This window comes from Poromitra crassiceps, assembly GCF_964638095.1.
Source record: "Poromitra crassiceps genome assembly, chromosome: 8".
Classification (NCBI taxonomy): Eukaryota; Metazoa; Chordata; class Actinopteri; order Beryciformes; family Melamphaidae; genus Poromitra; species Poromitra crassiceps.
Genome location: NC_139629.1, coordinates 31,501,786 through 31,528,285, shown reverse-complemented (window position 1 = coordinate 31,528,285; position 26,500 = coordinate 31,501,786). Strand labels below are relative to the sequence as shown.

Genomic DNA, 26,500 nt, shown 5'->3' with positions numbered 1-26,500 from the left:
GGTGGATTATGTGTGTAATACAGACATGTCCTTAATGGTAAATGGACTGCATGACAAGCTGCAATGCAGGGTGCTGGCTATAGTCATCAAAAGCAATTTCAGGGATCAAAAACCATCAACGTTCTGTAGTGGACGCCACTATGCCCTATGGTTTGATGTGTGTGTGGGAAAGACTCAATGACAACTGAAAATTCTGATTTCAGAACACAAAAGCTCCATCATGAGACAAGAACTAACCTCTCCTGTTGCAAAACACGTTCTTGAACACAGCCACGCAATCTCCAGCTAACATTTCCAAGATATTGAAAAAGTTCATGAAACACCGCAAAATAAGGAGGCAACATGTGGGGTTTTAATTACTATTACTGACTTAACTGTCTGAAGTTGAAAATTGTTCATCCCACATGGGGTTTGAACTTTGAGCCACAATAGTCTTTAGTTAGCATAAGTCATGAGCTTTACCAAGTGAGCTATCCAGACTGTTGTATTTAACTTTGTAGACCATATTATATGTATCTGCAGAGCCAGAGAAGTACTTGTCGTATTGACAGTATGTTCTACCCAAATACCACTTTCTGTCCAGATACTTAAAGGGATATTGTACACAAAAACTGCTTTCTATCCAAGTACTACTTCAAGTTTCAAGACATCACCCACTACTCAGAGGAAAAAAATACACCAATCCACCAGATGGTGGCGCTATAACAGCCAACCACCACCACTACTACTGCTGCTGCTGCTACTACTACTACTACTATTGGCTACTAGTGGCGGCTGTGGCTCAGGAGGTAGAGCGGGTTGTCCACTAATTAGAAGGTTGGTGGTTCGTTCCCCGGCTCCTCCAGTCCGCACGTCCAAGTGTCCTTGGGCAAGACACTGAACCCCAAATTGCTCCCGATGGCTGTGCCAGCACCCTGCGTGGCAGCTGGCCGCCTTCGGTGTGTGAATGGGTGAATGTATGCACATTGTAAAGCGCTTTGGATAAAAGCGCTATATAAATGCAGTCCATTTACCATTTACTATTCTTAGTACTTCTGCTGCTACTACTGCTACCACTCCCTCTACTACCAACACTATTACTACTACTGCTACTACTACTACTACTACTAGTACTGCTTGGAAACCGTCAGGTCACCGGATCTCAACCAAACTTTGTTTACTTGTGCACATACCAAGTCTGAATAAATGTGCACTATCTGACATATACCCCCCAAGTCACCGGAAGCTTGGACCCCGCATCGCCGCTTGCGGCTATATTTATTATTATTATTATTATTATTATTATTATTATTATTATTATTATTATTATTATTATTATTATTATTATTATTATCGTCATATAAAGATTTTGATTGTTTGAAGCCAGATTTATAGGAATATCTCATTTTAAATTAACATTAGGATTAGATTTACTCCATTTCTCACTCCCATGTCACCACCGAAGAAGGGTGAGGCGCGAGGCCCAGCACATAACAGGATGTGAGCTGCCAGAACTGCAAGATCTGTACAACCAGCGGTGCCCTCAGGAGGTCCCTGAAGATCATCAAAGACACAAACCACCCCCACAACAGTCTGTTCTCCCTGCTACCCTCAGGGAGGAGATACAGGGTCCCAAGAGCACGCACAAATCACTTGAGGGACAGTTTCTTCTCACAGGCCACGAGACTCCTTAACATATACAAATAGTGTAGTAGCCGTACTGTACCGCACTGTAGATGCCACCATTATGTATGACTAATGTTCAATAGTATGTTTTATTAGGTATACGTTATTTGCACCTAACAGAATGTTATTATGTCTAATTATGTTTAAAGTATGTTCATGCCATTTGCACTATGGGCAGTGAATACGCCACTGTCTGTGGCGTGTCTTACTGCTCTATTGCCCGTTGCCTCTTGTTTTTTATATATACTGTAAATCTTCTATTTTATTTTTTTGCACTATGTTGTAACGGAGCCTACAGCACAAGAATTTCACACGTGATACTTGTACTACGGAGTGACAATAAAAATCTTGAATCTTGAATCTTGAATCACCTGCTCTCCCTGCAGGGCTTGAAATTAACTTTTGATCACCAGCCAATATGGCTGCTAGATTTTAAAGTTACCAGCCAATTAGAATTTCCACTAGCCAAAATGTTTTTCTTGAAATACACCAGAATATGGGTGCCACTGGGTTAATCAATGTAAGCATACGTATCAGTAAAAAACAAGTTAGGCTATAGCATAATGAATCTATAAATTACAGTATTTCACTGATCAATTGTGTGATTTCTCTCTCTCTCTATCTCTCTCTCTCTCTCTCTCTCCTTCTCTGTCAGTAGTCACAGCTGCATCTGTTCTTCACAATAAAAATCGTCTGGGTGCTTTGTCAATGAGTTGTTTACCTTATATGAATCAGCAGAAATGTTTCAACATGGCTCCAGACTACTGAAAGTGACCAGGATTAAACGCTAGTCTAGCAGATGTCAAACAGAAACAAAACAAAAAGAGGGAAACTAAACTAAAGCAGCCTACAGCCTTTTAAAATGTATTTTCTTGGTTCACTTTTGACGGGGAGGAGAAGGCACTAAGGCAGGTGAAGTGACACTCAACTCCGACGTAGGCTACTGCAGGCTGCAGCTGCACTGACGCTTCGCATGGATCCTGTCTGTGACAAGCGGCTTGTCCAGTCGTATGCAGCGTTCTGCAGCATAACAGCTGGATCCCACCTGGAATGTCACGTACACGTTCCGACTCCGACGCAGTCGTCGGAGCTGCTCGCGGGCATTTTAATCAACACATGTGATCCCACCAGGCACGCAACGGCGCGTATCAGAAGCGTCCTAGAAGCGGCTCGAAACCCCGCTCCGCTAAAGATACGCAGCAGTTCTATTTTTCACGGATGACGTCTGGAAGCTGCGTCAAGCTGCACAGAGCAGATTGTTCAGCCCGGAAGTCAGACACAGCAACTGCACGAGAATCCGGTGGATTTTCATAATAAAACACCGTGTGCAGACCCAATACTGACTCCTTCTCCTTCTTCCCCCTCCCCCTGTAGTCTTTCAAGTAGACGAAGAAATGCAAGAGTTCTCCTCCTGCTAACAGGCACTGTATGACAAATAAATAAATAATTTCAGCCTACTTACCCATGGTAGAAGCACAACAATCAAGGGAAAATGACCAAATCAAAAGCAAGTCAATGACAGACTGTGTTGTTTGTGTGTTGTGCTCTTTCCATCCACCCCATTGTACACACAGTACCGCGCGATCTTGCATTAGCTGCCAGGCAGAAGCAGCTGGCTGCCTGGTACTCGGCGGATCCCACTCGCGTAGCACGACAACACGCTGAATCCCACTCGATTTGGGGGTGGAACACGCCAGGATTGGCCAATGCCAAAGCCAGTCCCCAGAATTGTCAAATCAAATCATCGACACCCTATATGGTCCGCCCCTCAACCCTGTCATCTCAGACAAGATTTGTTTTAAGATTTGCATTCCGTTCCGGTTAATTTCGACTGTATAGACTGCGTCAAGTCAGCTAGAATGTAAGTACAGTAGGTCATCCGCTTTAGCTCTTTCAAAATAAAACCCTCATTGTAACATTAACATTTTGAGTAATGCTTTACACCCACACTTTCACTCCAACAAGTATTTTGATCGAATGTTTGCGGCTTCGTTTGTTGAAACACCCTTTTCTCCTCCAACGTGCATCAGTAAGGCTATTTACTTGTTTAAATGACATTATTTTTTAAAGTTTTACCCGGAAGTTTCCATTTTGTTTTGGCTGGCCTGACGCTGGTCCTGTGCAGCAGTCTGAGAAGGGAAGGGAGGGGGACCAGAGAGCCCGCAGACGTGCTGAAACTTAGGCGGTTGAGAGTGCGACATAAAAGTTTAAAAGGCGATGCTGCTGCTGCTCCCCCTGCTGCTTTCCTGGGTAACAGAAAAACGTGTATACTAGTGGGACTTTTGATGTAAAAAAGGTATACGTGTTTGTATGTTTCTGTCCGAATGTGATTGGGTAGGTATGTGGAAGTTTATACATACTGTGTGTGTGTGTGTGTGTGTGTGTGTGTGTGTGTGTGTGTGTGTGTGTGTGTGTGTGTGTGTGTGTGTGTGTGTGTCTGTGTGTGTGTGTGTGTGTGTGTGTGTGTGTGTGTGTGTGTGTGTGTGCGTGTGTGTGTGTGTGTGCACTGTGCATGCGTGTGGTGTGTGTGCATGTGTGCGCGTGCTTGTGCATGTGTGTGTAACAAGCTAGCTGGGTTAGCTTTTTATTTTGCCTCTCATCCTGTCCTCGCACGAGAAAGCAGCCATGTCTGTTTGACAGCGGCCTGAGAGGAGGAGAGGAGCAGGCAGCGGGGGAGCAGACGGACAGACTGGAGAGGAAAACGCTGTGGATCTACTGTCTACTTTCTGCAACTCGCCTAAAGAGTTGAACATAAAGTCAATGATAACCTTCACCTCCCTGGAGACTAGTAGGTGGAAAGAGCCCTACTTAATAAGTAGAAGTACTGTTATTTGGCTGATATTACATTCGCTGGTGTAAAAATCTACTGAAGTAAAAAAGTGTCTAATTTAAAATGTTCAAAGTAAAAGTTACCGAGTTACTTCTTAGAAAAGAGAAACCGGTGATCTTTCCCATGTGATTCAAGGACAAGGGGACAGAGTTCAAACTTTGAAATTAAATTAGAAAATTAGAAATAAAATTAAGTAAAGCCAGATGTGAATGGCAATTTGTCAACTTACGATGGCCCAGTTTTTGCTGCTGATGGAGAGACACATTATAATGGATGTGATTTAAAATGTACTGAAGTACAATACTTCAGTAAGAACATAAAAGTTAAATGGCTGACTTTAAAAAATACTCAAACTAAACTAGTCCACACAACAAAGCTACTCATTACAGTAGGGATGCACCGATAGCAATTCTCTTGGCCGGTTCCGATTTCCGATCTTTGAATAGTCTGACTTGCCGATACCGATTTTGGCCAATTCCGATTTTCTTTCTTTCTTTCTTTTTCTTTTCTTTCTAAGAACAATAATTGACAGCTTACTCAAACATTTTTGTAACTTTGCTTGAATAGAAAATGAAGATTCATGTAACATCAGTAATCAGCTATTTGATTGGTCCTCATGTTGCAGAGTGCTGATAGATGAGCTCACCCTGCAGAAGCAGTGGATTCCTGAGATTGGAACAAAACACATCCCGTCGTTTCTCCAACGACTCTGTGCCAGTGAGAGTGACGACAAACAAGCCCGGCTTGTTCACCTTTACAACACACACACTGCACACACACACACACACACACACACACACACACACACACACACACGCACACACACACACACACACACGCACGCACGCACGCACGCACGCACGCACACACACACTGTACACACACGCACGCATGCACGCACGCACACACACACACACACACTGCACACACACGCATGCACGCACGCACACACACACACAGTGTCCGAAGGGAGAGAGTGCTCCTCACTGCCTTCCCACAGAGGTTTTGCCTAGACGGCCTGATGCAAAACACCACACTCCCAGTCACAATATAGCTCATAGTAGGTTTCTTGTAGCCTGGTAAACCAGCCCGTCACGTGAACTCACATTTCATTTGGTTCTGCGTCACGGTCTGGCCCCAACTCTTCACCCAGTCCTTAGCAGGGGCGGGAGCATGGGCGGGCGTAGTTGCCTTGACAGACAACTCCTTCAGCCAATCATAGCGTCGGATCCAGTCAAACCCAAATCCACTCGGGAGAATGGCAAAAACATGTTTTCCGCCGAGAAACTGCGGTTGCGGCGATACTCCTGTGCTTGTTTAATTGTTGTTATTGAGTCTATTTCTATAATACAACAACAATACATGCACTTTATGGCTGTTTAAACTAGACAAACGCTGACATTACTCCCCGAGGTGGACAGGCAGGGAGGCGGCCATTATTGTTTTGTTAGTGCAGTGCTAGTGGCGTTCCTGATTGGCCAACTTGCGCTGTCAATCACAGCGCAGTCGCTGATTGGCTCTTCCGCTTTGCAGCTTCTGCTTAACACCCTCCCAGGACTTGGGGCCAGAGAGTCTCGCAGAACCAAATGAAATGTGAGTTCACGTGACGGGCTGGTTTAGCAGGCTGTGAGTTCACGTGACGGGCTGGTTTAGCAGGCTGTGAGTTCACGTGACGGGCTGGTTTAGCAGGCTGTGAGTTCACGTGACGGGCTGGTTTAGCAGGCTATGGTTTCTTGGACTCGACATAGACTCTTTTCCCCTTTGGTCACCTAAACGTGAATCCAGAGCGACTGCAACTGGACATTTACATTTGAGCCATTTATGAGGGCTTATGAAATTAACAGGATTTTTCTGAATTCTTTTTTTTTTCATTTTGTAAATCAATTCTAATCCCTAATCTTTCCATCTTTCCTGCAAGGCAAGCTGCTCAAGTACCCCTACCTGGGGTCCTCTCGCCATTCCGAAGTGTCGGCATTCCAATCATTGACTTCTATGCTTTCGGAGAGGCGGCCCTTTTTATCTCCAGAAAAGGTTTCGCCATTGCGAAAGATATTAGGTCTGCCTTTTGAGCATCTTGAGTTATTTAGCCTACAGGGGTGGGAGAGGTTAGGTTCTGGGGGAGGTTAGGTTTAGGCGTAGGGGGTGGGAGAGGTTAGGTTTAGGGTTATGGTCTGCAGGAGGTTAGGTTTAGGCATGGGGGGTGGGAGAGGTTAGGTTTAGACGTGGGGGCTGGGAGAGGTTAGCTCCAGCCGGTCCCCCGGGTTAGGGTTAGGGTTCTTTCGCAATGGCGAGACAGATCTCCATTCCGACAATTTTGTAGGAATGCCGTTATTTCGGAGTGCCGACATTTCGGAATGCCGAGGTGTCCCCCCCCTACCTAGGGATACACCACGTACCCCTGGTTGGGAATCACTGCATTATACGACTGAACAGGGTCAACCTACTATGTGCTTACAGTCGTGCTCAAGCCCCACTTCATGTACTTATCCTGAATGGGTGCCACCAATGTTGTGTGATGTCAGACAACTCATCCTCCTGAAGCTGGGGTCGGAATTGCAGCGAGTTTACAAGTAGGAACTCCGACTTTGAGTGGTGTTCCAGTGTACTTTTTCCTCGCAGGAGGGTCGGAAAAATCTCGACTTCCGTCGTCTGGAACGCAGCACAAGTAGTGTGAGTTGAACAACGGCTAGATGTTTTTATTCCTCTCTCACTAAGTTTGCGAGGAGTTATTCCTGTTTCGATTCAAACTTCACATTTCGATTCCTTTCGGAGTGTGAGCCAGGCCCTTACTGGCAGCAGCCGGCAGTGAACCTCTTGAGAAAGGGCGTGGTGTGTTTTGTTTCATTAGAAGGAATCCACTGCTGTTTCTGGGTGAAGTCACTATCAGCATTTTGGAACGTGTTTGCATTCTTTGGGGATGGTGGCAAGTGTTACTGGATCTATCAGAGCGTTTCACTGTACACACAGTGAGAGTGGGCTCTCCATCTCAAGACAGTTGCTAAATGTCACTCAGCCAGTAAATATAACCTAGCTGTCATGTAAAGATCACTGAACTCATAGACTTCCATTTCCTGTTGGCTAAGCTGTCATGTAAAGATCACTGAACTCATGGACTTCCTTTTCCTGTTGGCTAAGCTGTCATGCGGTTAAAGCAGGCAGTGTTTGACGCTCATTCAGCCAAACTTCAAACTGCTTTCAAACAGTTTTATTATGACCATTAACATTCTTGATGCGTGACTGTTGTACTGCTGAGACAACCCGCTGTTATGCCAAAGTGTGTAAGAGGCTGCCGCGTGTCCGTGTCACGTTTTGCCGCGAAGGCCAAACACCCGCCGGGATGCCACAGATTTCAAAATGTTGACTTGTTTTTCCGTTATGGTTACAAGGCAAGGAAGACCACTTGGTTGAGCTTAGGGTTTGGTTATGGTTAAAGGAGAATTTCGTGTTTAACCTGGACCCCTCTCCTCACATTAATTATGAGCTGACGGCTCACCCAGCGATCTCCGCAGCGTTCTTGGCCGTCCTAGCGTTGTTTTGAGATTAGTAGCCAGTCATAAAATGGAGCTCCGAGGGGGCCAAGTGGCAGCCTGTCTTTCCTGCATGTAAATAGCCATTTTTATTCCTGTTTTCGCCACATAATATCGTCATAATCTCATCCCTCAACAAGCACCAGAGTGATATTTCCCCCCGGGCTGTTTCCTGGACTCTCCCAGGGATCAAATTACCTCATTCGTGATCTCGGTCACCAAGTCTCGTCAAGCCCTGCGATACTTTCCTGCCTGGCCAGGTTATCGTTCCAATTTTAGTATAGCCTACTAAATTGGAACGATACACGACCCGCACGCCAGTCTTCTCTGTATCGTTCCAATTTAGTAGGCTATACTAAAATTGGAACGATACACGACCGCACGCCAGTCTTCTCTGTATCTTCTCTGTATCGTTCCAATTTTAGTATTACCTAAAATTAACACCCTCCCAGGACTGTTAATTCAGTCCTAACAACAGACAAGTGAGACTACCCCCCTACTAACAGACAAGTGAGACTACCCCCCTACTAACAGACAAGTGAGACTACCCCCCTACTAACAGACAAGTGAGACTACCCCCCTACTAACAGACAAGTGAGACTACCCCCTACTAACAGACAAGTAAGACTACCCCCTACTAACAGACAAGTGAGACTACCCCCCTACTAACAGACAAGTGAGACTACCCCTCTACTAACAGACAAGTGAGACTACCCCTCTACTAACAGACAAGTGAGACTACCCCTCTACTAACAGACAAGTAAGACTACCCCCTACTAACAGACAAGTGAGACTACCCCCTACTAACAGACAAGTGAGACTACCCCCCTACTAACAGACAAGTGATACTACCTCCCTACTAACAGACAAGTGAGACTACCCCCCTACTAACAGACAAGTGAGACTACCCCCTACTAACAGACAAGTGAGACTACCCCCCTACTAACAGACAAGTAAGACTACCCCTCTACTAACAGACAAGTGAGACTACCCCCCTACTAACAGACAAGTGAGACTACCCCCTACTAACAGACAAGTGAGACTACCCTCCTACTAACAGACAAGTGAGACTACCCCCCTACTAACAGACAAGTGAGACTACCCCTCTACTAACAGACAAGTGAGACTACCCCCCTACTAACAGACAAGTGAGACTACCCCCCTACTAACAGACAAGTGAGACTACCCCCTACTAACAGACAAGTGATACTACCTCCCTACTAACAGACAAGTGAGACTACCCCCCTACTAACAGACAAGTGAGACTACCCCCCTACTAACAGACAAGTGAGACTACCCCCTACTAACAGACATAACAGACAAGTGAGACTACCCCCTACTAACAGACAAGTGAGACTACCCCCTACTAACAGACAAGTGAGACTACCTCCCTACTAACAGACAAGTGAGACTACCCCCCTACTAACAACAGACAAGTGAGACTACCCCCTACTAACAGACAAGTGAGACCACCCCCCTACTAACAGACAAGTGAGACTACCTCCCTACTAACAGACAAGTGAGACTACCTCCCTACTAACAGACAAGTGAGAGTACCTCCCTACTAACAACAGACAAGTGAGACTACCCCCCTACTAACAGACAAGTGAGACTACCCCCCTACTAACAGACAAGTGAGACTACCCCCTACTAACAGACAAGTGAGACTACCCCCTACTAACAGACAAGTGAGACTACCCCCCTACTAACAGACAAGTGAGACTACCCCCTACTAACAGACAAGTGAGACTACCCCCCTACTAACAGACAAGTGAGACTACCCCCTACTAACAGACAAGTGAGACTACCCCCCTACTAACAGACAAGTGAGACTACCCCCCTACTAACAGACAAGTGAGACTACCTCCCTACTAACAGACACGTGAGACTACCCCCCTACTAACAGACAAGTGAGACTACCCCCCTACTAACAGACAAGTGAGACTACCTCCCTACTAACAGACAAGTGAGACTACCCCCTACTAACAGACAAGTGATACTACCTCCCTACTAACAGACAAGTGAGACTACCCCCCTACTAACAGACAAGTGAGACTACCTCCCTACTAACAGACAAGTGAGACTACCCCCCTACTAACAGACAAGTGAGACTACCCCCTACTAACAGACAAGTGAGACTACCTCCCTACTAACAGACAAGTGAGACTACCCCCCTACTAACAGACAAGTGAGACTACCCCCTACTAACAGACAAGTGAGACTACCCCCCTACTAACAGACAAGTGAGACTACCTCCCTACTAACAGACAAGTGAGACTACCTCCCTACTAACAGACACGTGAGACTACCCCCCTACTAACAGACAAGTGAGACTACCCCCCTACTAACAGACAAGTGAGACTACCCCCTACTAACAGACAAGTGAGACTACCTCCCTACTAACAGCCAAGTGATACTACCTCCCTACTAACAGACAAGTAAGACTACCCCCTACTAACAGACAAGTGAGACTACCCCCCTACTAACAGACAAGTGAGACTACCTCCCTACTAACAGACAAGTGAGACTACCCCCTACTAACAGACAAGTGAGACTACCCCCCTACTAACAGCCAGTGGAGTGGAGCAGCTCAGAGCCCGGCGCTGAGGAAATGAGAGTGTCTGGTGTGAACGGTTAGGTGTGAGCTCACGTTCAGCGTGAGTCAAGCATCAGTTCTGCCTATGGTGTGAACAAAGGCTTATTCTTTTAGTCTAGGCTACTCTGAACATACAGAGGTTACATTTTGGAAAACAAAGTGGGCCCTATCTCCCGACAGGCGCTATCCCCTAATAGCGCTTGCACACCTGTTTGCGCATGCCTTAAGGCAGGGAAGATAGCAGTCCGCCTTGCGCCGTCCGCCAGGTGTTATGCTGAGTTTTGCTCCCCCGCCGAGCAGCAAAAAAAAGCATCCCCACCTCACGGGAGCATACTTGTAAAGATTTATACAGAAATGTAACTGTTTAAAAGTGATATAATTGTCTGGTAGAGGTGACCTCCCTGATTTCTAAGTTAAAACAGCCCCGAGATATGTTGGGGATGCAATTCTTGGCCGGGATGCGGAAATGTTCACGGCACGTGTCGCAGACGCAAATTAGAGCCATGCCAAAATCATCTGCGCCCCAAAATGCCTGAGCAAACGGGATTTGGGCGGTCTTAACTACCAGAATTATTCACAGGCGTGGCCAGGCAATGCTGGGCATTACGTCAATCAAAACCAATCAGATTCCCGTCTCGCAATGGCTGTTTGCGCGAGGCATGAAATATGCTGTAATTCTCTCCATGCATGTGTAATAGAGTGTATTCACTCGTGCGAGGACAGAGGGAGCTTATTGACAGATCGTCTGTGGTGCCAACGACAATTCGGGTTATGGAGGTAAATAGCCTATGTCCATTGTCCAACAAGTTTTCTCAATTAATTTCCCTCTTTGCGATGTGATAAACGTTTCTCAGTGAGTTATAGTTGATTGCCTCACTGAATTATCTGCTAATACCCAATTTTAGCAGCATAATTAGATGTCTAGGCTGTGCGTAATGGCATCTCCAAAAGGAATTTTACTTTGTACTGCGCTGCGCTACACGGAGATTACGGGTGCGCTCCGAGAGCGCGAGGTATTTGCGCGTAAGAGGTCCTTTTCCAAGCTCTTAGCGCAAAGTAATTGCGCGCTGCTGACGATAGGGTAACGCCATCTATCCCACATTTTAGCGCTGAAACGCCTGCTTTGGCTTGTGGCAACCAATGCCCAGTACAATTATCACAGGCATGCGCTTGTGTCCGCCCCCAATTTGCATTGCGCACAGTGTTAAACGAGCGCAAACGCTAAATTAGCGCTTTTGGGAAGATAGAGCCCAGTATCTCTAAGTAACAAATAATGTATATGCTCTAGTTTAGTCTACTCTGAACACATGATGTTAAATAGTGAAAAACAAACAGAGCATCTCTATGCAACAGACAATGTATGGTCTACTGTTCCCCTCACAGTGTCCATCTGGCTGTCTGAGTTCAGTGTGGAGAGATAACGCAGCACAGCCCACAGACACATCACAAGGAGTCCTTCTCTATGTTTTGTCTATAGGACAAACACATCTGCTCCCAGCACTGTTCTAGCCAAGTCACTACATCTCGAGTCGTGTCTCCTCGAGTCGTGTCTCAGTGACTACGTTTACATTCACACAATATTCCACTATTATTCGGAAAAAGGCAATATTCTGAATTTGATAAGGGTCATGTAAACCGCATATTCCAGTTGCATTTTCCGAATTTGGGGTTTTTCCGAATTTAGCATTTTCCGATTAAGACATCTGGGTTATTCCAGTATTATTCGGGTTTTAGGAGAATTCTTTGATCATGTATACAGCGTATTCGGAATATGCGTCTCAATCAGGGTTTTTGCTGCAGTTTGTGATGCATGTTTCATGTTTGTGGTCAACTAACTGATGTGTGCTAGAAAGCGCTAGAAGAGGCGATATAATCTATATAATCCGTCATCTCTGGCATGCGAACAGAAAAGCCCACATTTCTGATCAGGAGGAGATGAGAAACAGCGTTTGGTTGCCCACGGAAGTCCAAAGTGCTTGCGAGCCTGCGAGGTAATAACGTCTACTAGCCTACTTTTTATGAAAGACTTGGATGTGCAAATAATCGCAACGCCAAACTTTCCAGCAGCAAGCAGCTCCTGAAATGACCAAGTGATGCTGGTAAGAATAGCGCTGCTCTGTTTATTCTCAACAGAAAAACTCTGCATACCTGCATCTACCTCTCTGCCCCCCTCCCTCACGTGTCGGGGAGGGCGAGCTACCACTGCATGTAAACGGGAATATTAGTGGATTATTCATTTAGTCGGAATATTGTCATTTTCCGAATATGGGCAAAAAACGGAATATTGTGTGCATGTAAACGTAGTCACTGTTCGAGTCCGAGTACAAGTCCGAGTCACCAAAGAAGAATCCCAGTCGAGTCCGAGTCAAGTCCCCATGACCTGAGTTACTGAACATGAGCGTGAATGTAAGTCCATCGTATTGAATCATGACACAGTATTAATATAGCAATCAATATCTTATGAATCATGTCACAGTATTAATATAGCTATCAATATCTTATGAATCATGTCATAGTATTAATATAGCTATCAATATCTTATATAAATAGCTTATGCCAAATTATTACAAACAACTCATAAGACAACGTCGTTATCAATGAACAAGTCTGAGTCCTTGTCTCCAACTTCCAGGTCCCGATGCATGAATGCTCCAGTCCACTACAACACTGATCCACTCCACTACAACACTGACCCACTCCACTACAACACTGATCCACTCCACTACAACACTGATCTACTCCACTACAACACTGATCCACTCCACTACAACACTGATCCACTCCACTACAACACTGATCCACTCCACTACAACACTGATCCACTCCACTACAACACTGACCCACTCCACTACAACACTGATCCACTCCACTACAACACTGATCCACTCCACTACAACACTGATCCACTCCACTACAACACTGACCCACTCCACTACAACACTGATCCACTCCACTACAACACTGATCCACTCCACTACAATACAACACTGATCCACTCCACTACAACACTGATCCACTACACTACAACACTGATCCACTACACTACAACACTGATCCACTCCACTACAACACTGATCCACTCCACTACAACACTGATCCACTACACTACAACACTGATCCACACCACTACAACACTGATCCACTCCACTACAACACTGATCCACTACACTACAACACTGATCCACTCCACTACAATACAACACTGATCCACTCCACTACAACACTGACCCACTCCAGTACAACACTGATCCACTCCACTACAACACTGGTCCACTCCACTACAACACTGATCCACTCCACTACAACACTGATCCACTCCACTACAATACAACACTGATCCACTCCACTACAACACTGATCCACTCCACTACAACACTGACCCACTACACTACAATACAACACTGATCCACTACACTACAACACTGATCCACTCCACTACAACACTGATCCACTCCACTACAATACAACACTGATCCACTCCACTACAACACTGGCTCTCAGAAACGAAAATGTCCTTTCCCCAATGCACGCATGCACGCACACACACACACCAACTACACACATCTGGAGTGGAGCTACTGTGTGCAGTCAGTCCACGTAGAAACAGTATGACGCATCACTGAAGAGGCCTGGAGACTTGCAAAGAGGAAAAAGTGTCTCTGTCACCGAGCACCTCGCCAAACAAATGTCCGACCAAATGTAGCAGCTCGGCTGTAATGTGAAACAGGCATTGCACCATCACACGTGGAAGAGCCTGGTCACTGCCTCTATGAGTCAACAGGCATAGAATGAAGAGCCTGGTCACTGCCTCTATGAGTCAACAGGCACAGAATGAAGCAGAGCAACGCGCTGACAGGACGACACCGACATGCAACACCCAGCCCTTCTGAAGACTATGGGGAGCGTGCACTGTTTCTTCTGGGAGAAAAAACGGATGCTGACTTAGAGCAGGGATGGGCAACTTTGATGATAGAGACGAGAGGGCCACATGTGTTCCCCTCACTAACAGAGGGCCAGTTGTGACTGTGCACTTCCACCAGAACACTGTAACCCCATCACTCGAATTACCCAATTATAGCTATACTAATTTGATGAAAAGAACAAAATATGGTAATCAAAGTTTATTATATTCTTTATTATTATTATTATTATTATTATTAGTAGTAGTAGTAGTAGTAGTAGGAGTAGGAGTATTATTAGGGCCGCACTGAGTGAGGATGAATGCCAGTTCAACTGGAATGAGTGAGGGTAATTGCATGTACATAATATAATTCGGATGGAGAGATTTTGAAACTCTGATCTGTAATTGAAGCAGAATAAAATCAGCTAATAGCGGTTTTGATTTCTTATGAGCAAAAAAAAGTGCACTGTGAAATGAAGCTAAAATTCAATATCTACTTCTGTTCCAGCAATACTGTGAAGTCATAATTATTTCACCGTTACTGTATTTTGGTTTTGCTGGGTAAAGTGGGTGAAGTCAGCTGGTTTTCCCAGCTGTCATGATGAGAACCTGCAGGCTCCTGACTCACCTCTCTCTGAACCTTGCCTCAATGCTTTTTTAAGTGCTTTTTCCACCAAATTAAAATCTCAGTTGAGTTGGAAATAGTGCAGCAGCATGGGTGTTTTTTGTGTTGAATTTCTATTTTCACAGAAGAAGAAAAAATCAGAGTTAATGGACGAAAGAGCATTTCCATTTGAGATGACTGAAAGGTCAGTTGGCTGGTAGACTTCCAGAGTTTAGACATCTGTGTATCTTGCGGGAATCCTAAGGTTATGGGTTATCATGGTAAAAGCATCTTCCAACATTTTAGTGGCAGGTGAATAATAATAATAATAATAATAATTATTATAATAATTATAATTAAGCAATATAGCACGAGAGCAAGTGTGTTGTGGTGAATATATCTTCACTGCTGATAAGCTGTTATCCCACTCGGCCTGCGGCCTCGTGGGATAACAGCTTATCAGCGGGATATATTCCACAACACACGCTGCTCGAGTGCTATATTGCTTTTATAAAACGGTTTCCAAGTATAATAATATAATATTAATAATACTATAAGTCCGACTGGCATTTTATTCTGATAGAGTCAGTTGAAACACTACTGTAAGGCAGGACCTCTAGCAAGAAGATAGACGTGCGGGTGATTTGATTGGATCGTTCTGGAGACTGAAGTCGACATTGGCCAATCCTGGCGCTTGCTGAGAGCTTTTTGCAAAGGCCGACACCAGAGCCGTATGCCGACACCAAGTAACGTTACGTCTTATTTAGAAATGCGGGGTTAAGAGTGAGGGCGCGCGAGAGAGGGGTTAAGACATTAGCCCGCGTCTATTCTTGTACAAAACATCATTTTCTGCGAAGTATTAGTAAAGTTATAAGCGAAGATCGATTCACAAGGATCTGAAAACTGTCTCCGCCATTTTGTTTTTGAGGTAACCAAAGCCGAAGAGAGTTGCGCCATCATGCGTCTGGCTGCAAGCGAGTAGCTTTTTGTTTTGACACTACTGTAAGGCGGGACCTCTAGCAAGAAGATAGACGTGCGGGTGATTTGATTGGATCATTCTGGAGACTGAAGTTGACATTGGCCAATCCTGGCGCTTGCTGAGAAGCTGAGAGCTTTCTGGAAAGCTCAACACGGAGCTCGAGCGCAGGGCTGCCTTTTATTAAGAGAGTTGCCATGGCAACCAATAACCCATGGCCATGGGTTATTGAACTCGGTTACTGGAATTATACAATGGCTGTGAACCAATCAGATTGCTTGATTTGAGAGCCGTTTTATAATAGTCATTATAATAATAGATTGGATTTATATAGCGCCTTTCTACATACTCAAAGCGCTTCATGAGGGGAGGAGCACCCACCTGGGTGATTCACGGCAGCCAGCTATCACGGTGGAGAGTTGAGGACTGAATGTGCCAATTAAGTAATGAAGATTCATCTTTCTGAATCTCATGCACTGTCTACACACAACAATGCTCCTTTAAAGCATGATCACAATTCTATGGCAGCCATACAGAAGGAGAAGACTCATGGTAGCACCGCTTCTATCTGTTCTGATTCTACGGTTGAGATGATGTGTATGAGGGGGCAGACAGTGGTGCAAGGCAGCTGCTGGGCCTGGGCTCAGCGTGCTAGCAAACTCACCTCGGCTGCTGTGCGGCCTCGCCCGCTCAACTGCTGAGCAATTGTGCGGGACAGACACAGAGACAAAACCAAGGTGAACAGGACATCTTGTTCTTCTTACCTAGTACGATCACCACGGTCTTTAGAAGAGACATCATGGTGTCGCGGTTGCGGCGCGGCCCGGAGCTGTGCCGCGACATCCTCATGGTCCTCTGCCGCACGTACACGAAGATGTGGGCGTACAGCGTCACCATGACGACGAAGGTCACCAGGTTAAACACCGCCCAGAAAACCAGGTAGGAGTTGCTGTACAGGGGGGCCATGTTGGAGCAGGAGTCCACGCTGCAGATACAGTTCCAGCCCACGCTGGGGATGGCGCCCATCACTATGGACATGGTCCAGATGATGACGATGACCACCACCACGCGCCGGTTGCTCATGCGCGTGTGCAGCTGCATGCGGAACACGGTGATGTGGCGCTCGATGGCGATGGCCAGGAGGTTCGCCACCGACGCCGTCAGGCTGGTGTCGATCAGGCCCTGACGCAGCAGCCACTGAGGAAGAAACGTCGAGGAAAGAATGATCATAATGAGTCAACTTGTCATAAAGAAGTTTGCCGTCCATTGATCAAAGGATAAGTTGATCCAAAGATTCTGGGGAACAGAGTTGCAGCATTCTCCCAAACAACTGAAGTGGAGATGGTGACCAACTTTCAAATGGTACTGCTGGTCTGCCGTAATCCAAGTCTCCAGAAGCCCTGAGATGCCAAGTTGACTTAAAAATACATTCATTGGCACCCTGTTCTTAGCTGAAATCAGAAATAGGAGAATGCTGTAACTCGGTTTCTCTTGAACAATCCACAAATGTTTTGTGGACTAAATCGACTCCGCCCGTCCTTCCATCGGCACGGGGGTGAGCAGATAATGACTGCATTTTCTTTCCCCATTGATACCTGATGCAGCATTTGTGTGTGTATCCCTTTAAGACCGCGAACCACGTCATAATGAATGAGGGATATACACGCAAATGCTGCATCAGGTATCAATGGGTTAAGTGTTCACGAATACGTGGAGAGAACTCGTGACAGAGATGGCTAGGCTTTCATCAGGCTCAAGGTGAAACAGTGCTCCTGCTCCTGCTCCAATCTCCTGATGTTTGTAAGAATGAGTGTGGGTCTGAGGGGCTCTCAGGAACAATAGGTCTGATGGTCATATGATCGAGCATAATGATGTTGATCAACACATTGGAATAACATATTTCAGCGTATGACACATTTAAAATTTAAAAACATTTCAGCTTGTAACAGTGCACGTTTTTAAAGCACAACTCACATAATTTTTAACAGCTGACTTGGGAGTGTGTAATTGCTAATCCAACTTGACCCTCCCTCCAACGGCGTCCCCTATAACCCCCCCCCCCCTTCATCCCTTTTGTCCCCCCCCCCCCCCCCCAATTTGGCTGCTTGCTCCATTTTATTTCCCTCCCTACTTTTGTGTTCACTGTCCATCCTGATGTTTTGTCCATCTGTGGTTTTATTATTGGTCTGTTTTTTGTTTTTGTTTTTTAGTTTCTTGTTTTTATGCTGCCATTTTTGGCCAGGTGTTGCTCGAAAAAGAGTTATTTGATCTCAAGCTTTTATCTGGTTAAATAAAGGTTAAAAAAAAAATCCCTATGTCTTGGCGACAATGCCGACACACACCGGAGTCTAACAGGCCCATTCTATTCAATCTTGACGGGGTGAAGTAGAACCTCGGTACCACTTTATAATGAATCAGCTTGTTTTTCACTGATTTAGAGACTTTGTGAAGATTTTCCCAAATTGAACCCCAAACATCTATGTCACACCCAGGTCCCTCTCCCAAATTCCTTGAATGGCACTCCATCTATCTATCTGGGAGCCATTGACCAATTTATACATCTTGGAAGCAATACTTTATTTTTCTGTTATTATGTTTTGCAGCTTATGTTTTGGGTATAGTCACTGTCTGGCCCAGAAAGCCAGACAGCTGTGTCCTAATCTGCATATATGTTAAAGGAACACTCTGCCCATTTTCAACCAGCTTTGTATCATTAGAACATCAGTAGTATATCAGAAAACTGTAAACTGTTTTGAAGTCTGTCATTTAATTTGACAGTTATTGAGTGTTAAAGTGTGGACCAGTGACATCACTGATCCACACTAACTCAAATGAATAACGCATTAACTCAAATCAACTCTCAATAACTGTCAAACTAGATGAATGATGAATAGTTTGACAGTTATTGAGAGTTGATTTGAGTTAATGAGTTATTAATTTGAGTTAGTGTGGACCAGTGATGTCACTGGTCCACACTTTAACACTCAATAACTGTCAAATTAAATGACAGACTTCAAAACCGTTTACAGTTTTCTGATATACTACTGATGTTCTAATGATACAAAGCTGGTTGAAAATGGGTGGAGTGTTCCTTTAAGAAGTCTTTATCCTGTAAACTATATTTGTCCTTGGCTTGAGCAAAAGTGAGTAATTTCCTCCCATGGGGGCCCATCATATCCACAAGTCTTTCAATACCCTTAGATTTCCATATTTCATTTATCAAAGGCTTGCCACCGTGTGGAAACCTATAATTATCCCACAATGGGGTATCAGGCGAGTTGTTACTCTTAAAACTAACAAGGGATTGAAATATTCTAGTCATTTAAAAGTTTACAATCTGCAGTTTCATAGTCTGTAAAAAACAGAAAGATGACCTTGGCCTACTTGTTACCCTGTCACATAATATAATATATCAAAGTATGCATGTGGAGATGCTCCCACCGTGGACACGGTCAGGCGCCGCGTGTTGGGCCCCGTGTTGAACATCAGGTAGAAGTAGGCCAGGCCGGCGAAGAAGTCTGCGGCGGCCAGGTTGGCCATCAGGTAGTAGATGGGGAAGTGGAACCTGCGGTTGACGTAGATGGCGATCATCACCAGCAGGTTGGCCAGCATGATGAAGATACACACAGTGATGCCCAGGCCCATCACCAGCCGGCTCACCGTGTTCCACTCGTTGGCCAGGTATTTGCCGCTGCGGTTGTAGAAGAAGGCGATGGTCTCGTTGTAGTAGCACTGTTCTTCGTCCATGGTGGCAGTGGTGGTTTCTGAAAAGAGAGAAAAAACATGTATTATTACTTATTAGACAGACTTGGTCTAATAAGTAATACATGATGGCCATTTGAAAGAATGCAGGTTTAAGGCACTTCTGCATTGGCTCCATTTTTCAGCTGCGGAGGGTGCCCCTTGTGATGTGTAACACCAGCTGCATTTCCATTGAACCTTTTATTCCACTAGGAATTTGAATAGTAGTCGAATCAGAATATAATATAATATAATATAATATAATATAATATAATATAATCTATATATATATAGATAGATAGATAGATAGATAGATAGATAGATAGATAGATAGATAGATAGATAGATAGATAGATAGATAGATAGATAGATAGAATAATAATATAATAATAGTAGTCCAATCAGAATGAAAATGCCTTATGTAACCACCTTCATCAACCCACATATTCTGAATGAAATGAGAGGGGCTGTTTAACCGTTTTTATAGTCCAATTGATGGATCTGTCATGTAAACGCTCATTCAATCACTTTCTTTGTTTGGAATATCTAGAATATGAATCATTGTGGGTCAGTGGGTGCGAAACAAAACGTGAAACACGAAACTGTTGCTTCATTCGAAAGAGCAGCAGAAAAGCGATGACGGTACCAAGCGCCTGACACAGGTCCATCTTTTAAAAACGTAGACCCAGGCTACATTCAAGCATTCAATGTCAGAGACTTTTATTCTAACGATACTGTGGAGCGTATAAACACATGCCATCCGGTGCTTTTACTTAGCACTCATCTAAACACTTGCGGAGAAATCTTTAATCAGAGTGACTTATTTCAGAATGAAAACAATATGGCTACTGTTCACCATTATGGAAAAATCCATCTATGGCCGCCGGTTGATGCAAAAACTACCACAACAGTAAATACAGCAGAAACAAGAGGCTGCATCACTACATCATATTGGATTGTTCCCCCATTCTGCAGCCAGTCATACAGTATCAACACATGATCAGTGTTTCTCATTCATTGATACATGTATGGCGCACCGGGAGTTTGACCGCTACAACAGATGTTGCTGCTGGCTTTTTTGTTTCAATTAACACATTGAGTGCCAGCGACGCCATATGGCGTCAAGAGAAATTTACCGTAGGCTGCCAGCGACGCCAAATGGCGTCAATAACTCCAAATTCATATTTTGACGGGGGAATGTCGATCTAAGCCTCTTACATCGCCTCTTACAATATGGGAGCTATTGAATGTGTCTAACCTATTTTACAGAACCCTTAGGTGGCGACAGTGCCCTCCCGATTAGACAAAGGCCAGGAGAAAAGAGAGAAGAAGTCATGAGGAAACGGAAATCGCCATTGATATGCTTGAAGCATAACGTCGTTAGCTGTGCCTGTGAACAGCAGTCATCTGCTGCCACAATTGAGCCCCACCCGTGTCCGCTGCGATAGTCCATCCATATGATTTAGTTGCCGACACGGCGACACCAGCGTCTTTATGAAAAGTTACATTATTCTCAGCTGGGAGCCGAGGACACGCTGTAAAAAAGCAGGGGGTGCAGGCAGCGGACTTTTCAGTGCAGATCAAACAGAGCAAACCGCAGCAGAGCAGAGACATTCGACTCCTCCCACCACGGAGGAGGAGGAGTAGGGGGGTGGGGCACGCAGGGCACTAACAGCATACAACCATTGACAGTACACACACACCCATGCAGCAGCAGGCTCGATGTTTGTTCAACTCAAAGCAGAATTCATTCTGTCGCCTTTCTAACATAAAGATGTGATTATCTCAGAAACTAATTTCAGCATGCTCTTTTCGGTCGAAAACACTCTTTTTCAGAGGGGTGTATTTCCAAAATGGAACGGTTTATAAACACAGTTTTTTTTTTAATGAAACAGAAGGGTTCAAAGTTTCATTGAGGCTATTGGTTGTCCATATAAGAGGAACACAAAAAATGATATGGCTATATTAAAATGCATTGCGGCCTATGTGGCACAGTACAGCACCTTTTGCCCAAGGCCCGTGGCACTCAAAGTGTTAAACAAACGTGCGGTCCACCCACCACAACAACTCAAACTCCTGTGGGAAACATTGATGATCATACATCATACATGATTGACAGCAAATGCATGAGTGTGTGTGTGTGTGTGTGTGTGTGTGTGTGTGTGTGTGTGTGTGCATGTGTGTGTGACTGTGCGTGCGTGTATGTTGTTTTTTCATGAACAAATAATAATTTGCTTATACAGTGGGACATGGAGTGGGACCAACCACAGAGTCATAATGAACGGTGTGTGTGTGTGTGTGTGTGTGTGGGGGGGGGGGGGTGTGTGCGTGTGTCCGTGCATGTGTGATGTGTGCGTGTGCGTCCGTTCAAGTGTGTGTGTGTGTGTGTGTGTGTGTGTGTGGGGGGGGGGTGTGGGTGTGGGACTCTTTGCTGAATGATATAATATTGTACCTACTGCTCAGTTCCAGTCAGCTACTTTACTTTATTGATATTTTTTTTGGCAGACGCCTTTCTCCAAAGCGACATACAACCAGGTTATAAAAACAGTACAGCAATAAATAACACAAAAACAAGAAAAACAAGGAGCAAACAAATGCATAAACAGCAAGAATTAAAACAGATGAGGAGAAGATAGAAGAAAGTGCATAGGGACTAGAGAGGTTGCTACAGGGGGTGAACATGTAATCTGAAGAGGTGAGTTTTTAACTGTTTTTTGAAAATTGGAAGTGAAATGGCCGTTCTTATTTCAGCTACAATATATTTATATCAATATAGTTGTACCTAAGATATTCGATTAAAAAAATAATTTTCATGTCGCTTTAGCTAATCACTCCCTGCCCTATGTGAGTTCCTGTTGCCAAATCTCACGAGAGTGTGTTGCTGAGACAGAGACCGGTCTTGATCTATTTTAATTTACTCCTAATCTGTCTGTCTGAAAAATGCCATTTGGCTTAGGAAAATGGGCTGAATATTTACTTTAATGAATATGGGGGCGAAATAATCTGTCATCATCTGAGATCATGTTGACTTCTCCCATTGACTCCAATAGACTCAGACCTGCCGAAAGTCTCCTAAGTGGGCGTGTCCGTGGAAAAGCATGGGCAAAACCCACGTGACAAAATGACAGGAAGTGAGTTGAAGTTGGGGTGTCTTGCTTGAAATCCCATCGTCTTTGGTTATATTCTTCAAAAGGTGGGTGATCATTCATTCATTGCATGCTAGAGTTTTCTCTTGCCGTTTTCTACGCAAAATGTTGTAGTTGGGTAAAGGGGGTACTTGCATTCAGAAATCAGGAAAAGGGGTACTGAAGGGAAAAGAAAGTTTGAGAACCACTGCTCTCAGCTCTACACCAGAGACTTTCCTCAGTGTGGAAACAACAATGCCTCTTGGGGGGTAGGTTAACTCCGGGGAATGTCCGGACCTGATTCAACAGACATAGTCCACGTCTATGTGTGGCTTAAGAGTGAATGTCCGGACCTGATTCAACAGACATAGTCCACGTCTATGTGTGGCTTAAGAGTGAATGTCCGGACCTGATTCAACAGACATAGTCCACGTCTATGTGTGGCTTAAGAGTGACGACAGACCCAGGAGATGAAGTGCAACAGTGGCAGAAGGCTGAGTGCAGTCTCCCTGTCTTGCCGTGATTGAAATGGGAAAGGGCAACCTGTGGAGTAATTGCCCGGTAGCTCAGCGAGGGAGGACAGGAAGAGAAGCATAGTAGCAGAGAAAGTCGAGGGCCGAGGCAAATATTTCTCCCAGCTGTCAGAGGAGGAGCGCAGCTCAAAGATTAGACTGCATATTATTATGAGCTGAATCACACGGGAAAAGACAAGTGTTTACATTTTCACCTGATGAAAGATGCTCTAACGTTCAACAACCCCTTCTCTCTCCCATGTCGTCATTGACGTTTGGTCAGGACTCCTTGGCGTGCAGGGTAGTCCAATAGACTTCTATAGAACTCCCACAACGTGCAGGGTAGTCCAATAGACTTCTATAGAACTCCCACAACGTGCAGGGTAGTCCAATAGACTTCTATAGAACACCCACAACGTACAGAGTAGTCCAATAGACTTCTATAGAACTCCCACAACGTGCAGGGTAGTCCAATAGACTTCTATAGAACTCCCACAACGTGCAGGGTAGTCCAATAGACTTCTATAGAACACCCACAACGTACAGAGTAGTCCAATAGACTTCTATAGAACTCCCACAACGTGCAGGGTAGTCCAATAGACTTCTATAGAACTCCCACAACGTGCAGGGTAGTCCAATAGACTTCTATAGAACTCCCACAACGTACAGAGTAGTCCAATAGACTTCTATAGAACTTCCGCAACGTGCAGGGTAGTCCAATAGACTTCGATATAACTCCCACAACGTGCAGGGTAGTCCAATAGACTTCTATAGAACTCCCACAACGTGCAAGGTAGTCCAATAGACTTCTATAGAGCTCCCACAACGTGCAGGGTAGTCTGATAGACTTCTATAGAACTTCAACAACGTGCAGAGTAGTCCAATAGACTTCTATAGAACACCCACAACGTACATAGTAGTCCAATAGACTTCTATATAACTCCCACAACGTGCAGGGTAGTCCAATAGACTTCTATAGAACTCCCACAATGTGCAGGGTAGTCCAATAGACTTCGATAGAACTCCCACAACGTGCAGGGTAGTCCAATAGACTTCTATATAACTGCCACAACGTGCAGGGTAGTCCAATAGACTTCTATAGAACTCCCACAACGTGCAAGGTAGTCTGATAGACTTCTATATAACTTCAACAACGTGCAGGGTAGTCCAATAGACTTCTATAGAACTCCCACAACGTGCAGGGTAGTCCAATAGACTTCTATAGAACTCTCACAACGTGCAGGGTAGTCCAATAGACTTCTGTAGAGCTTCCACAATGTGCAGGGTAGTCCAATATACTTCTATAGAACTCCCACAACATGCAGGGTAGTCCAAGCTTCGATAGAACTACCACAACATGCAGGCTAGTCCAATAAACATCAATAACTGACACAACATGCAGGAGTCCAATAGCCTTCTATAGAACTCCCACAATGTGCAGGGTAGTCCAATAGACTTCGATATAACTCGCACAACATGCAGGGTAGTCCAATAGACTTTGATATAACTCGCACAACATGCAGGGTAGTCCAATAGACTTCTATAGAACTCTAACAATGTGCAGGGTAGTCCAATAGACTTCTATAGAACTCTAACAATGTGCAGGGTAGTCCAATAGACTTCTATAGAACTCTAACAATGTGCAGGGTAGTCCAATAGACTTCTATAGAACTCTAACAATGTGCAGGGTAGTCCAATAGACTTCTATAGAACTCTAACAATGTGCAGGGTAGTCCAATAGACTTCTATAGAACTCTATAGAACACAAAGTAGACCACAGACCACAGAGTCTTTGCTTTTAGATGTTTTATTAATAAAGTATATGTATAAATATTATCTGTCTATCAATTGCATATATTACAGGAAAATGCATATTGTGCTTTCACAACCTTCAGAAGGTGCTTTAGCAAACACGTGGGTCGACGTGGGTCACGATGTTAAGCCCGTGCCTGAAACAAACACGTGGGTGGAACACGATGTTAAGCCCGAAACCTGCCTGAAACCTGAAAGACCAAAACTCCCCTTTGGATTAAAGCACAGCTCAGGTCTTTGTGTTTGAGTTCTTTGTGTGTTCCACATGCGCTAAACAGCCCTTATTAAAACCGCTACGGGAGCTTTATTAGGCCAAAAGGCCTGCCGGTCTAACCAAGACAGTTCAGAACAAAACCTGTTTTGTTTACGTGTCACAAATTACAGCTACACTTACACAAGGCTGCTGTGTGTATCTGTGTGTGTGTGTGTGTGTGTGTGTGTGTGTGTGTGTGTGTGTATGTGTTTATGGAAGTGTGAGTGTGCCTGTACCCCTAATTGTGTGTGTGATATGCATGTGTAGACGGTGCCTGTTTTTGTGTGCCTGCATGCTTGGCCTACAGTGAGTGCAGCTTTAGCCGCGTGGGCATGTTTATATACAGTGCGTCTGTGTGTGTGTGTGTGTGTGTGTGTGTGTTTGTCTGTGTGTCTGTGTGTGTTTGTGTGTCTGTGTGTGTGTGTGTGTGTGTGTTCCCATGTGTGCACACGCATGTGTTTGTGAATAAACCCTGGTGTGATATGAAGCTGAAACATGTTTTTTCCATCTGGTGGACTTTTACGAGTGTTCCTCGAGGAAAGCGAGAAAACTAAGCACAGCAGCAACATGCGTCTTAGAGCCAAACACGAAGGTCAGCCATCTGCACGTCTGGGCGGTCTGCACATCTGGGCTGTCTGCACGTCTGGGCTTTCTGCACGTCTGGGCTGTCTGTACGTCTGGGCTGTCTGCATGTCTGGGCTGTCTGCATGTCTGGGCTGTCTGCACGTCTGAGCTGTCTGCACGTCTGGGCTGTCTGCACATCTGTGCTGTCTGCATGTCTGGGCTGTCTGCACGTCTGGGCTGTCTGCATGTCTGGGCTGTCTGCATGTCTGGGTAGTCTGCATGTCTGGGCTGTCTGCATGTCTGGGCTGTCGCACGTCTGGGCTGTCTGCACATCTGGGCTGTCTACATGTCTGGGCTGTCTGCACGTCTGGGCTGTCTGCATGTCTGGGTAGTC

General features: G+C 45.0%; 1 protein-coding gene across 1 annotated transcript in view; it reads right to left on the bottom strand.

The window, feature by feature from the left end:
- lpar1 (lysophosphatidic acid receptor 1) overlaps positions 1-19,846 on the bottom strand; it is a gene marked incomplete at both ends in the record, with an annotated part of 51,512 nt that extends 31,666 nt beyond the window's left edge. The window contains 2 exons of the mRNA XM_083641016.1: positions 16,864-17,296; positions 19,541-19,846. Coding sequence (XP_083497142.1) covers positions 16,864-17,296; positions 19,541-19,846 — 739 coding nt within the window. The remainder of the gene's footprint in view (positions 1-16,863; positions 17,297-19,540) is intronic.
- Between the last annotated feature and the right edge of the window lie 6,654 nt (positions 19,847-26,500).